This window comes from Macaca nemestrina, chromosome 12 (assembly GCF_043159975.1).
Source record: "Macaca nemestrina isolate mMacNem1 chromosome 12, mMacNem.hap1, whole genome shotgun sequence".
NCBI classification, from domain to species: domain Eukaryota; kingdom Metazoa; phylum Chordata; class Mammalia; order Primates; family Cercopithecidae; genus Macaca; species Macaca nemestrina.
The window spans coordinates 115,029,925-115,045,251 of NC_092136.1; the positions used below are offsets into that span (position 1 = coordinate 115,029,925).

The 15,327-nt window shown below is 41.1% G+C and overlaps 1 protein-coding gene across 13 annotated transcripts in view; it reads right to left on the reverse strand.

Moving 5' to 3' along the window:
* The window catches only part of LOC105476461 (cell adhesion molecule 1), a 338,295-nt gene that overhangs the window by 13,102 nt on the left and 309,866 nt on the right, over nucleotides 1-15,327 (reverse strand). For 4 of the 13 annotated variants that reach the window (XM_071075615.1, XM_011732425.3, XM_011732427.3 and 1 more), the window contains one exon: nucleotides 8,795-8,848. The exons of 5 other annotated variants lie outside the window; for them this stretch is intronic. In XM_071075615.1, the coding sequence (XP_070931716.1) occupies nucleotides 8,795-8,848 (54 nt within the window). Of the gene's footprint in view, nucleotides 1-6,790; nucleotides 8,002-8,794; nucleotides 8,849-15,327 lie in introns of those variants that run through there. 4 more of the 13 variants (XM_071075616.1, XM_071075620.1, XM_071075618.1 and 1 more) reach the window with 3 other exon arrangements.

Below are 15,327 nucleotides of genomic sequence, written 5' to 3' on the forward strand. Positions count from 1 at the left end.
AAAGCTATGGGTTTCCCCATGAGCCACAGATCCTGGTCCTGTAGGGTGCAGACCCCGTCATTCAGGTCCCACGAAGTGCTGGCTTTCCTGGGGACATCCTCTTCAGATTCCCGGCTCATTTTCTGAATCGGGTGGGCAAGGAAACCAGAGGCAGATTCTACAGCTGCCCCCAGCTTGTCAATTGAAAAATAAATGTGGGAGTGGAAAGCACTTTTAAACACACCTGATGCTCAGGCATATGGATATCACTTTGGTTTAGAAAGTCACGTTTTCTTGTTCCCTAAGAGGCTACAAGTGTTCTCTTACTAGTAACAGGTGTTTCTGGGCCTAAGTTCTGCCTCATCATCCTGAAAAGTAAAGCCATATTTTTGCTTGGTGAATGGTTACAGCATAAAGGTCATTCCAGCCTCAAAGAACCAAGCATGATTACATAACACAGTTCAACTGGAGTTAAGAATCTCATCCAAATCATTTCACATGTGACCTCAGGTGAATGAGGCCTAGTCGTTGAATGATTCTGACTTGCAGATGAACCCTGTAAACGTTATTGTGTATCACTCTGTCACCCTTCACTCCTCAGAGGTAGAAAGCTTGGTGTCCTTTTGGCAAAGAGACTGACCTTGGACTCTGTGTAGCCGGGGGCTTCAGGGTGGGCAGGCGGCAGTTCCAGAGAGGTGTTCCTGACAGCTCGCAGTTGTGATACAACCCTCCCTGCCTGTCCTGTCCCATCCTGCAGTCACTTCCATGGCTCTAAGTGTCACAGATAAATCCTGAGCTGTTTAGTATTCGTGAGTTAGCTTTTCTTTTGGCAAAAAGCTGAAACAACTTGGCTCCAGGTGAGAGTTTACAAGCTGCTTGCAGAATGTTAAGTTGGCCACTACTGCTTGGGTCACAGCTTCAACAACCCTGGGCTCGCTTTAGCATCTTAGAAATTGTGGGACAGAAAATTTTCAAAGAAACTCCCAAGAGTGATGCCCCAAACTGCTCAGATTTCTTTACCTTGGGCCAGTTGACCTGGCCCGATCCACTCCTCATGGGCAATATGAAGGGGGAAGTTCTAAAGGCAGTAGTTCCCTAGGGCCTGACAAGAAAGGTGACTGCTAGTGAAACTTCAGTCTCCTTCCCCCTCCTTCTAGGAGACTTTTCTTTCTCTACTTGCCTTCACTCCTCAACCTCCTTGCCAGAGTCGTCTTAAACGCAGCACTCTGGCAGCCATGCTGCCTGTATTAAACAGGGCTCTGCAAGAGATCCTGGTTTCTATGGCTACTTTACCACCTGGCATGAGATGTGTAGCATAAACCGCCATGCAAATGCCATAATCATGGATCTGTGATAAGCCTAGAAGGCTCTGCTGCCAAAGCAGGGATCCATGGATAACTGGAGAGTGGCTAGTACATCCTAGACAAGCTCCTGGCAAATAGGGACTTTGGCAGAAGGACTCACTGAGCGGAACCTTCACTGCAACTGCTGCCTGCCCACCCTGAAGCCCTCGGCTATAGAGTCCAAGGTCAGTCTTTTTGCCAAAAGGACACCAAGCTTTCTGAGGAGGAGTGAAGGGTGACACAGTGATACACAATAAAGTATGCAGCATGAGGCATGACAGCCACACTGCACTGGGTCCCCCTCACATCTCCAACATCCCTGGCTCAGACTGTAAGGCACATTTAGCAACATGGTGCTTAAACGCACACTTTAACTCTTTTCATAGGTCATAAACTACCTTCTCTCTCATCTTTAACATTTAAGCCATGGGGAGGTTCTAATATTAGTTCTCCTACTTCTATTTAGCGACAGTTGGGATGCTCAGCGTTCTGTGCTTCCCCCATCCGTGGATGACTGGAGGAAAAGAATTGTTGCTGACGTTTTGCAACAGTTCTGTTACAAGGCTCAGTTTTAGCTTCTTTCCTGGGCGGGGATCTTGCTGGGCAAGTCAGTTTAATTAAAAACTCTCAGAACCGGTGTTTGTAATGGAAATGCTGCCTCCAGATTCCTAGGGTTGTAGGGATTAGTCTATCTCAGAGAGAGCTTACTGACTATGATGTCATTTGTTACTTCTTGCTAGGAAGAAAGAAAAAGCCTGGTAATGGATTTCCCAAATCTGAAGCAAAACTATAATCTGACCTAAAAAAAAATTACACTCAAGAAAACCTGGCACCATCTGAAAAATGTAGCTACCCATTCTCATCATCTATTGTAGCTCCCGTCCATGGCAACAAAAATAAGTGTGCATTTTAAAAAGCACAACTTTATTACTGAAGGGGAACAAACTGAATGGCATGCGCTGACAAAATGCCACATTATTTGCTAATCCTAATATGTTATTCTTCTTTAAGATTTGCTTTTCTCAGCACCAATTCAATTATAGATGCTACAAATCCTTCTGACATTTAATTCCCTCTTGTCAGAGAGTAGTAAATGTATACAGTACATGCACAGCTTTCCCATTAAGATGTTAATATATATTGGAGCACACTAGCCTTTATGCAGCATAACCTTTCTTTTCTGTCTTAGAAAGTGGACGAGAAGGAATAAACGTAAAGCAAGAAAATCATGAAGACGCCCATATAGCATCCCAGGCAGCTAATACTACACGTCAGCTGCATTCAATTCTAGCAATGTAACTGCATCTAGACTAACGTTTCGAAGGAGCTATGTTAAGCTACTTAAAGGAAAACTGCAGTGATCATCCTCATTGTGCCACCCAGAGCTCAGTATGTGTTCATTTAAATTAGAAGTACTGCACACCGACTTTGGCTGTACCTTGTCACTACTCAGTGATCAGGACTCAGGGCTCTCTTAGACTATCACTGGCTACATTGCTTTCCAGAAACAGGCCTGAACAGGGATCGAGCTAGGAGCTCATCTCCTGCATGGCCCACTGGAAAGAGCACTGGACTTGCTGTCATTTCTGGGACAGAACTTGAGATTCGTTACTTTTCTCTGTGACTTCAGGCAGGTCAATGAGGCACTCTGAGCCACTGAGTACAATTACGTACTTCACAGGGTCACTTTGAGTGGCCACTGTTTTCCTGAAAATGGAAGTGCCTATCTGGCTCAGGGCTTGGCATATCATAGGGACTCAATGTTTGCCAAATTCAAATCTCCTGTATTAGAGCCTAAGGAGGGCTTTTCCAGTTCTTATCACCGACCCAAGGCAAATAATTACCAGTTGGTTAGGGGTAAGCATGGTACTGCATACTCAGCATTACCCACACATGGTAAGATGCCCAATAAACACTTACTGAGTTGAAGTCACCAAGTTCTTTCTTTTCATTTATACAGAATTGACAAACTGTGTAACTAATGGCCTAGCTGTCCTTTATGAAGGTCAAGGCTGTGGGCCTGGCAGCTGAAGGCCATCTGATTCAAGTTGCGATTCAGGTGTATACCATTTGAGTATCAGGATATTAAATACTATTGTCAGCTAAATATGAAAACAAGTGTTTTGGGATTTTTCTTGTTGATTTTTTTCCCCTCTCAAATTCCTTGATTTAGTTAATTTAACCGTGAGGGGAAATAACTTGATGCAACAGGATGCAAGATTTCTCCCAAGGCATTTAGCATCACCAGAGACACCAAAAGTCATGCTTGAGTCCACTCTGTTCATCTCATGATAGCACAGATTTAGAAATGTGATCGTCTTTTCCACTTTAAGCAACAGGAAGGCACTGAGGATGACACCAGAGTTTCCCTTAAAGGAATATACGCCTGATAAAGAGGACAATTGTCAAGTATTTCCAAACATACATTTCCCACTAGAATCTCTCTCTGGAGAAAGATGCTTCAGTGGACCTCAGGCATTTGGGGGTGTGAGGAGGATGGATTAATGAATATGGTGAAGTCACCCCAAAGCAGTGTCCAACCTGTAGAACTAGAATTCGCACTTTGCACCGTGGCCTGCCAACTTTTTAACTTTGGAGGAAAAGTTCCCATTGGATGGTCTCCTCCCTTCCCATGGTGGAAACAGGAGCATGTTGGATTATGGGGAAGATCAGCAGCAGGATGCAGTTCAAACACATCGTGGGGAAGTCACGGGTGAGCTGGCGTGGACCCAATGTGATTTCTTCAGTCTACTGCCTTGTATGAAACTGAATTTTAAAAGGGAATTGACATGGTTTAACCTTTTCCAGCCATCACTTTCCCATGGCACTTAGGGTCACCCTAAGTGATCCCATAATTTAGGGGAATCAGTGGGACAATAGCACTGAGGTACCAGAGCAGAGTTTAGGTCTATCTTTAAGGAGAAAGAGCTTGATTTGATGCTGGGAAAAAAAATCTTCCCAGGTTAGTCAGCACATTGCTCTATGCCTGATGGGCTGTAGAGAGCCTGACTTTTCCCTCATTTCCCGGATGCCCACACTGAATTCAAAAGGGGTCAAGAGGATTACCAAAGGCCCCAGCACACAGCAAGCTGTGGATTTCACAGGGGGAAGGGCGGCCCCTGCAAACCAAACTCCTCTATTTCCTCCAGAGCCAGGAAGACCCATGCTTCACTTCTCACCATCTCCTAAGCAAACCGTTTAACCGTTTGGGCCCCAGTTTCCTCATTTATAAATGGAGACTAAGAGCCCTTCCTTAACAGTCTCATGAGATTTTTATGAAAATCTTCTATAACTGCCTCATTCTCATCTATCTGGGTCTTTCTGTCCCAAAGGTCTTCCCTGGCGAACTTTTCTAAACCGGCCTCCACCTTCTTCCAGCCCAGCCCTCACTTCCACTTTATCTAGTTTTATTGTTTCACAGCATTTGTCACTGTCCAAGATTAACTTGTGTTTTGAGTCTGTCTCCCTTAGTAGTGTGTCGCCGTAGGAGAGCAGGGGCCCTGGCTCCTGGAAGCCACGGCAGCTCCAGCTCCTGTTGGTCTTGTTCACTGCTGCATCCCTGGTGCCCAGCCCAGAGCCCAGCGCACGGAGCTCAAATAATTTTGTTGAATGAATAAAGATCAAACGAAGTAAAGTGTGCGAAAGAGCTTTCTAAGTTACAAAGTAAGATACAGATACAAGCCATATCATGCCACACTTTAGATTTATGGGCCATAACTTAAATGTATCTATGTAGCCCATCTGGTTTTTAGTATTTTATTATCATGACTGTTGTCATTACTCTACCAAGGGAATAAAATAGCCTGTTTGCCAAATCTGGGCCACTCTTTATGTGGGGGTTAGGAAAGAGTTTCCCCTAAATGGTACAGCTACTGACAGTTTCTCACACACATTTCAAGCAAGTTTAGCCAGGACTTAAGACACTCCTAGTAACTGGAAGGCCATATATCCCCACCCCCAGGACTGATAATCTAAATCAAAAGACCTTTAAGTGCTCCTATTATCAAAATGTAGATTTTGTTGTTGTTGTTGTTGTTTTTGAGATGGAGTCTCTTTCTGTTGCCCAGGCTGGAGTGCAGTGGCCTCATCTCGGCTTACTACAACCTCCGCCTCCTTGTTCAAGCAATTCTCCCGAGTCAACACCCCCACCCCCAAGTAGCTGGGACTACAGGTGCATGCCACCGTGCCTGGCTAATTTTTGTGTTTTTAGTAGAGCTGGGGTTTCGCCAGGTTGGCCAGGCTGAACTCCTGACCTCAAGTGATCCACCCGCCTCAGCCTCCCAAAGTGCTGGGATTACAGGTGTGAGTCACCGTGCCCAGCTAAATGTAGGCTATGTTTTGAAGTCATATTTCTTGTATAATCCATTTAGGGGACTGCAGTTGGTTCAACTAGATTCCTACTAACACCTGATGAGGGTTAGCAAAGCCATTTAGAATTGCCCTCTGAGGCCCATGCTTTTTTTTTTTGGATCGTGAGGGAGATGTTGCAGGAGTTTTCCAGATCACTTTCTTGTTTGTAGGGCAAGAGCTGAAAACATGTTTTGAGGAATCATGACAGCTCTGGAATTTCTTGTCAGTGCCTTTGCTTCCAAAGCAGAAGACTGATGGACTTCTTGAACTGTGCTGGAAGGCCATTTTCTGGCACACTGTATATTCACCACCTCACTCCGCTAAACAGTTCCCCAAGGCCCCTCCACTGCGGAAGGGAGAGAGGCAGTTGGAGACATTTTGAAAAAGTTTTAAAATAAAATAGAAGGATAAATATGCTTAAAGCTATTCTATTCCACATGGGTGGCAATCACCACCAGCTGTCACCAGGAAACAGCAGATGTAATTGATAAAACAATTCAAAACTCTTATGGATCCATCATCAATAAAGTTAACACCCAAAAAGTAAATGAAAGGGTTCAAAGTAGAACTGGATAAGCTCCCCAGGCCTGCCAATAATTAAATCACTGAATTACCCACGAGCATAATTTCTTTATGCAGATTAAAGAGGAGGATCAGCTGGGCAACTTGCTTTGCTGGGTGAGAATGGAGCACCATATACCATATGTTGCTTATGAAATTGTCATTAACGAAGGTAGCACTGGTGTGTGGGGGAGGTCGGGGCAAAGGGGACAAAAGGAAGAGAGACCATCATTATTTGGATGGAAATTGAGTACATAACATTTATCCATAATATGGAAAGGATGAAATTTCTACCCTGATGCAGCAGGGAATGGATGATGATATTATTCATTACCACAGTTTAGCATTAAATGTGCAACACCTACTCTAATTTATTGATGGACTGTTTAAGATGGGTGTTAACCTGTTTGTCTTGTATTATAATTGACTTCAGTCTCTAGGCTACAGAAATTTGAGAAGTTCATCCTTTCTCAATCAATATGCTCCCCTTCAGTGACCCATTTCAAGACAGCTTCATAAAAATAATGTATTTTGTTTTAATAAATTTAAACACTATGACAGCTGCTCAATTTTTATTGGTTGTTTTTTTTCCCTTCAGATGTCTCTTGGCTGCTGAGTGAAGCCAAGCTCACAATCAATAGTAATTGATTAATCAGCATCTCCTTTGAACAAAGGTGCTAATCAGTTTTTGATTAGTTCATCAAACCAGATGCAAAGGCAGCCCGGCCCAGCCTGATAGTTCATCAGTGTTCTACATGACTTACGGCTCCTGAGCAATATATGACTGCAGCGTTCCTGGAGGGAGTGGGGGAGGGGATAACATAATTATTAATTTAACCGAATTATTATGAACACAAACAGTTGTTGGTTTAATGCTCCTGACTTGGGTGATTGATAGAACTGCAGCAGGGACCCATCTGACATGGCGCAGTGCTGAGGCCCAGAGTATTCCTAATTGATGGTGCTGGTGGAACGGGTGGATGGCTGCTTCAGTCACATTTTCCTAAAGAGGAGAAAAATGACTTTTGCATATCTGAGTGATCCTTGTCTGGCTATTGTGCCAAAGAGGAATCAGGGCCAACACACCCTACAGCTTTCTTAGGATCTTTGAGAAGATCCAATTGCCAGGGCTACTGTGTCTAAGAGAGTTGTTTTCTTTACAGTCAATCAGAACTGAGGCTGTCTATCACCAGAAATGCAAGCAGAAACTGCTTACTTCCAGCATCACATGTTAAGTGGTGAGAAGGACTTATCCACCCTTATTTTAAAAGAACACTAGGCAAATGTTTTTGCAGCTTCTCCAACTACACCACAAAGAAGTGGCAAAAGTGAAACGCTCTCTCGATGGGCCAGCTGTCTTTATTTATCTATGCATTGGAATTTGGAAATTCATTCATTCACCCAGTAAGTGTCAATTGGGTACTTAGTACATGACAGGCGTACAGCAGTGAACAAAACCAGCATGACCTCCTGGAGCTTCCAGTCTGTAGAAAAATAAATCCAACAGCTAAACTCAAACTACAGGCTACATAACAGCGAAGTGAAGATATCCCTGAGGTTTGTCAGAAGCACGTAGTTGGCAATAAATCTATGGCACTTTGAAAAATTGAGTAGTACTATCTTATTCTCTCACTGGGGTTAGACTTACAGTTAAGGACTGCACCTCACCAGCCAACTATTAAAGGGAACTTCAGTAAAAGCGCCTCAGGAATCTTTCTTTCCAATAGGCTTGAGTAAATGTCTACGGTCCTATGACTTAATTTCTCCACTGCAACAACAAGAAGGGGCTTGCTTACTAACTTATTAAGTGACGGATGGAAAGGTTTAAGCTATAGCTGATTGGCAGTTAAGTCCTACAACATCATGGAGGCTCACATAATTGTTTAGCTCTGACCACTTTAAATCTCCTCCTTCCCTCCCTCCGTTGTAGGATATGCTTCTTATTCTGGATTAGTAACACCTAAATCCTGGAATCAAGCATGAAACCTACTTTTGCAAGAGCTCAGTGTGCTGTGAAAGAGGTCTGAGGTGGATAATTAGTTTACATCGTGGTGTGTGACCAAACAATTGCTGCCCGCTCCCCCCTACCCTTCCCCACCCCTGACTTTGAAGATAACTACAACATGGCTATTCTAGTCCCCTCCACAGAAGCAGGCAGGCAATGAGTTGCTTGTTTTTTTTAAAAAAAGATCTTGTCACATAATCCAACATCCTTAAATTGCTTTGTAATGCAACAAAATTTCTCCCTACACATTATATATCTAGGACATAAACATTATTTGAAGCCACTGAACAGAGTGGCTTTAGTACAATCCCAAAGGTAACTTGTCCTCTCTTGCATTAATTAAATTGTTCCCATTCTGAAATATAAATATCGCTACCACAGAGAAAACAGGTGGGTGGGTGACCAGGGAGGAAGACAGTATTGATAAAAATTTGGTTTTTTGTTAGTCTCGAAATCCACATTGATTGCTCAGCAAACCAAATGGCCATTTTGTAGAAGTGGATAGAGCACCCACAGGTTGGACGCTGCAGTGCCTTACCTAATGACTAGCCCTTACCTGAGAGGTCCTCACTGTCCAGTTCTTCTGCGGAATTGGGCAACTGAGTAAGGCCTTACAAGTAAAAACAAATCGTTTTTCTTTTCATTCCTCGAGGGACATAAACAAAACACTTAAGAACTGAGGATGAATTTCTTTAAAAACATGAGCCAAATCTCTTGCTATCTATGTTTTTGATAGCGTGAATGTATTAATCCATAAGTACATTTCTTCAATTATGTAATTTTGTTATTAAAACAATCGAGGCAGAAAGATTCCTCAGTCTCCACTGTTCAAAGGACATGAAACATGAAGGTGAATGCTTAAAATCACTCATTCATAACAGCATGCAAAAAGAAAAAGAAAATCAATAAAGCCTGATTGTTAGCTGTCGATGTTCTGATATCTCTTAAATACAAACGTATTTAGATGTTACATACTGATGTATGTACGTTTTATTTCACATTTTACTGTAAATTGAAATCCGCTGCCAATACTGACAAACACAGTTCATTACCAATTTACGATGATCTTGGATCACATATTTCAAAATGGTACAGCATCTGCTAACTGCAGATTGCAGGTTATGCCTTCATCAGAAAATCTGATTTGCAAAATGATTTTTTTAAAAAAGAGAATTTCATAAATCAATGGTATTCCTGAAAAATAAAACCCTCAAAGCTGAAAAAGCAGTTAGGTCAGGAGGCAATCAAATGGGGGCTTGAAATGCCTGTATCCGAGTCAATTCCAATGATGGCCAGCTGAGATACTTCTCAGCTAGCTTTGATTTGAATTAAAAGGAGTGAAGAAGGAAGTAGATAAACAATGGGAGGCTCAGATAGGAGATGGTTTCCATTTCCTTTTGCTTTATTTGTGAGCTGATCCTTTAATGAAGTTTATTTAATAACACAGAAGGTTGGGCATTCAAGACGGCTTTACTTGTTCTTTGCTGTTCTGCTCAAACTCCGGTGTGACTGACTGCCTAGGTCCTCTAAGTTGCACAGCAGTTTGCTCATACTTCTCTAGTCAAATCTGTCCCTTATTTAAAGATGTCTGTGGACCTAATAAACTGCAAGGTCTTTGGAGAAGCAGGTTGTGTTTATTTTTGCATCCTTCCCTTTTGCTACAGCCACCCCACAAAGTGTATTCTCAGTGAGTATTTGTTGAATTAATGATTCGGGAATAAGGCCCAATCAGAGCAAAAAAGCAACCAAAACAAATGCTTTCGAAACAAGTAATGTCAAACTGATCAGTATTTTTAAAGGCTCAAATGAACCAAAACAGTCATGTGCAAATGATCACTGAAGCCTGCATTTTGTAAGGTGCTTTATAAAGAAGCCAAACGAACATTGATAGCCAGGTCGATTCTTAAAAGGAGGCTGTCACACCATCAGCCCTTGAGGAAGAAGACCCTTCCATCATGACCCTTGGGTGCTAATACTCAACGGCAGGTGCTGAGTAAAAATGGGAATATTTTGAGCCCACAGGTATTCCCAGACTATAGATTTAGGCAACTAAAGGGAAAGCAGTGAGCAATGCAATCAATTATAGAGGCAACTGAGTAGGGATGCTATCCATTTGTTCTGAAATCTGATTGGCTGATAGTATCCCTATTTCTAATTGGCTTGTACATTGTATAAAGACGAATGAATACAATTATTGAAATAACTGTTATAAATGGGCAACATAAAGTACTTCTTTGTAGTTAATTATAAATTTGCAGTTCTCAGAAGGCTAATCTCTCACTTCTACCTGGCCCAACAAATATCAAAGTGTCCTACATACGTGCTTGGTGCCCACTGAACCCCATTAAACAAGGATGTTTCAAGTAGGCAGCTTTACTGCTGAAGGCTTACTTCCTTGGGGAGGGCATTAGAAAGCTAATTAATAAAAACAAAAAGACAAGTATGTTTATGAAATATCATTGATATGCAAAGGTTTCCATTAAAAGCAACAGACAGTTGATATACACCTCATTAAAGCAGAAACTGTCATTTTTAATGGCATAAACTTTAAAATAAATCAAGTTATCTGGAATCTACTGCTCGGATTATGTTCTAAAGCAGGAAGCCATTTAGCGTAGTGGCGTTAAATTTGTTTTTGTAGCACCATTATATTGTATGAATCTACAATACTCTGCCATAGCTGGATAATTTCTGAATAAATATAATTAATTAAGAAGAGTTTACTGAAGCACTGGGTGTACAAGTGGGGTGTACAAGTAAAATTTATCTCCTAAAACTGATTTGGCTTAGGTATTTTTCTTTCATGCTAAAAATTATACACTTTTCATTTTCTCAAAGAAAAAGACAAAGACGTATTTTATGAAGCAGAGAACATTCTTCAAAAGGAGACTCCACTCTTTAACAATAAGTAGGAAATTACTTCTTGTGTATTCTCTTGAAACTTTCATATCATCTATTAAAGCCCCTTTCTAGTCACTGTTAATTAAAATGTATTCAACATATGTCTTTAAACTTTGTTAAACAAATGAAAGTTTACTTTTTGTCCATATGGGATTATTTTTGAGCAATTAATAAAGTCCTAAGGATGCAAACATGGTAATTTAATATATGCATGATAGCCATCTCTTCTGCATTGACGTGTATTTCACTTTTTTATGGTGCTACAATGTGCTATAACATACCCTTAGCCCTCTCAGGTAATGCTTTTGCAGTTGTGATTCTTCCTTTTCAACAGTAATTGCTGGCTTCGAAAAGAGATATGATGTGGCAATTTTAAACCAGGGTAAGGAAAACCTCAAAAAATTGGAAACAATAAGAAATTCTAGAGATACTTAAATCAATTCAAGGTCAAATACAATTTACATGCTTATGGGCTCAGGTTTTCAGGGAATCATTTTTCTTCAGAAAATTTTAAAATCGAATGATCGAATAAAACCTCCAGAAAACGAAAACAGCCCACTGGCCCTAGTACCATTCCCATTGTGAAAAACAAAGTAGGCGATGGTGTCTCTCTTACCTAAGCAGCATACATCTGATCACTTGGCCATATTATGGAAACTGTTACTTCCACCACCAGCCATGAGTTCAGACGCCCCCAGTAGTTTTAATCTAAAAACTCAGTCATCCTGTTCTTCCTGCTTTGTCAGCTTTTGTGGAGAGTTTTCCCTTCTTCCCATTAGCAGAAATTTGGTTCACGCCGTTAGACAGTAGCACATTGTTTCCAAACTGCATATCAAGGCTGAAACACAATCTTCAGGTCCTGCAGCCATTCGTAAACCTCTTGAGCTTTGCTCTTGTGTAGAACATACAATGTCTGCAGAGTCCCGTGACTGAATGACAGCCTTTGAATGCCATTGTTATGTGCTCATACAGAGAGATGTACATAGAGGCACATACACAGATGGTGGACATAGCGGTTGTAGTAATGCGCACTGCTGGCTATGTTTCTTTAAAATGGGCTTAAGAACTTCCCCACAACTGGATATAAAGTATAATAGGAAAATTTTACGTGCTTTTAGAATTTGACCATGGTTTACATTATTTATAAATGAGTCGGGAAAAGGAAGAGCTACGGGGGCAGTCTCCTAAGGGCAGGGCTCGTAGGGTCTAAGCATGTAGCTACATAGGCCAAACATTCTGAAACCAAAACTGAAAATGAAAAATTATTCTTCAGAGGGGTTTCCAGTTTGCATCTTGCCACAATTATATACTGAATTAAGAACGATTTAAAAACTCATTGGGGATATTAAAATTCATGAGATCATCAGCCTCTACTGTATTAAGAGGTGAAAAAGCAAGAGGACAGGTAGACTTGAAAATAATAAAATGGAGAGGGGAGAGAAGGGGCACAGAGAGAAAGAGAGAGAGAGAGAGAGAGAAAGAGACAGAGAGAGAGAGAGAGAGAGAGAGAGACCTCAAACCCAGAGGAAGCCAGCTGACTGCAGTGCCGCAAAAGCACAAGCACTATTCCAGACCATGGGCATGCTGTCACCTGACCCCTCACGTGGGGGAGGAGGGTGGGGAAAGGGAGAGGGGACACACAGGGCAGAAGGAACAAGGCACAAGACACAAAAGCGCCCACATATGAACAAACAAAAACCATCACACGCACCCACACATCAATAACATAATGACTACACCATCCGTGCGTTAAATCACTCATGCATTTCTCAGACCATGTGGTATCAGGATTTGGCAGAGTGGTTTTCGCATTGCTCAACATGCACACATAACACAGGATTCTTCCTGTCCAGGCCTTAAGGATGAGCTCCAAAAACACAAATGCTCAAGATCCTTATTCAAAGAAGATCCCTTGTGTCAGCCTAGTCTAAAAATCCCATTCTTAACACTCACGTTTATCTTTACTATCAATTAAATCCTTAAAAGCACATTGTGGCTAATTGTCGTTTGGTTTTCTTTTTGGAGAAAATCCACTTGATTTTGAATCATGCCCATGCACTTCTAACCTTCCAATACATGCTTATTCCAGTCAGATATTGGTAAGAACAAATGGTCAACATACATCAACAATTGGTATAAACTTCATACATACTCTAGCAACACAAGCTTGAATAAAATATTTTAATGAGTCTTCAAAGGGAAAGCTTTAAAAATTACGTTTTCTTTTCCTTTTTATGATAACAACACAGAAATATAGAAGGAAATCCAGTAGGAAAACTTTAAAGACCAAATAAGATGGTCATAGCTGATTGACCTAATGTCTTGTCATTTAAGTTGCTAAGTTATCAAACCATTCAACATTTCTAGGCCCAGATCACCATAACAAACATCTCAAGATTATTCTCAAATGAATCTAAGTCAAATGGTTGCTGTAATGAAGAAGTTGTGTTTTCAGCTACAATTCACTAGAATAAAATCAGTTCTGTATCCTCATCTCTTTGGAAATCTCAGATGCTGCTCTGTAATTTCCACCATATTCTATTACCTTTTCTATCCTGACAACTGACCTGGAAGTTCTTCCCCCACATCAAGTAAAATTTTAGATACTATCTGGCTTTCATTACAGCTTCCTTGCTGTGGGTTAAAGAGTATGCTGTTTAAAATAGTGGCTGGAGCCCTTTGTCAAGATGCCACAAGGATTTTGGACAAGGTAAAGAATGTATTTATAAGTATATTATACAGGGATCAGCCTAGATTATCTATCACTTTTCTATCCCTCTGCCGTTAAGAAGTCAAATTCAAAGTATATACATAAAATACAATAAATCCCTTGGCTCTAGGTATATTCTTCATGCACTGCTAGTCAATAACATCTTACTGAGGTATCACTAACTTGAACATTGTCCCCAAATGAATAGGAAGGCAGTTGCTTCTCACAGTACACAAACATCTCTATTACCTGCCACAGAAATGCTATAATTATAGTCCCATTCCAAGTGTCTCTTCCTTACGCCACAAAAAGAGATCACCTTCCCTTTCTCTCTCTCTCCAGGGAAAGACCTCATTAAAACTAGTACTCTAAAATCAGGATCAGCCTGTAAGTTAACTTCTTATTTTTCAGATAAGGGGACAAATTTCCTACTTCGAATAGCCTATGCAACTCTGAGACCTACATCCACTAGAGTCACGTAAGAACATGAATTTTATTGAAGGGACCTAGAAAATAGAATTCTGGAGCTTCAGGAGACAAATGATCAATATTTCTTCAAGGATCTCATAGAATTTAGGAATCATATGGTTACATTACATCAGGGGTGTCCAGTCTTTTGACTTCCCTGGACCACATTGGAAGAAGAATTGTCTTGGGCCACACATTAAATACACTAACAATGATAGCTGATGAACTAAAAAAAAAAAAAAAAATCACAAAAAAATCTCATACTGTTTTAAGAAAGTTTATGAATTTGTGTTGGGCCGCATTCAAAGCCGTCCTGGGCCGCATGTGGCCCATGGGCTGTGGGTTGGACGAGCTTGCATTTTATCTTGTAGTTAATTATAGTAAGCTCAAAACTTAAAGTATCTTAAAAAGAATAGAATAAAATCTCTCTAACTACATTAAAATAACCCTTTGAGAATAATCGATAAAAGTCAGGAGGTGCTCAATTAATGATGAAACCTACAAATAACTGAGCTTAATGGAGTGCAATGCCTGCGATGTAGCAAGCACTATGGGGCATTACCTTAGAAAGTGGAAGTTTTATACCTAATTGATTTCTCATGACTGTCAGCGTACCTGGCCCCTTTAAGTTATTTTATGAACTTGTCCCTTTGCGCCAACGACCAGAAAGGGCAGAAAGAAATAGGAATGCGGTGAGGAGGGATATATTGCTCAGCACCTACGCTTGTTTTTCTTTCTCAGAATTCGTCATAGGAAAGTCAAAAGATGGGGTGACCTGCCAAGCATCAAGGCCTGACCTTTAAGAACAGCTCCTACAGAGCTTAGAGATTTTCCAACTGGTGAGTTATCAAATGTAGGACTCTAAGTGAGTCAGTGTGTGCCAGGAAATGTTTCTCTAAAAGTTGAATTAACATGGCAGGGTTGGCTGATCACCTCTTGTCATTTAAATGATAGATTTCCACCCTGTACAACAACAGGCAAAGCGATTAAAGTAGGCCCTTTACCAAAGA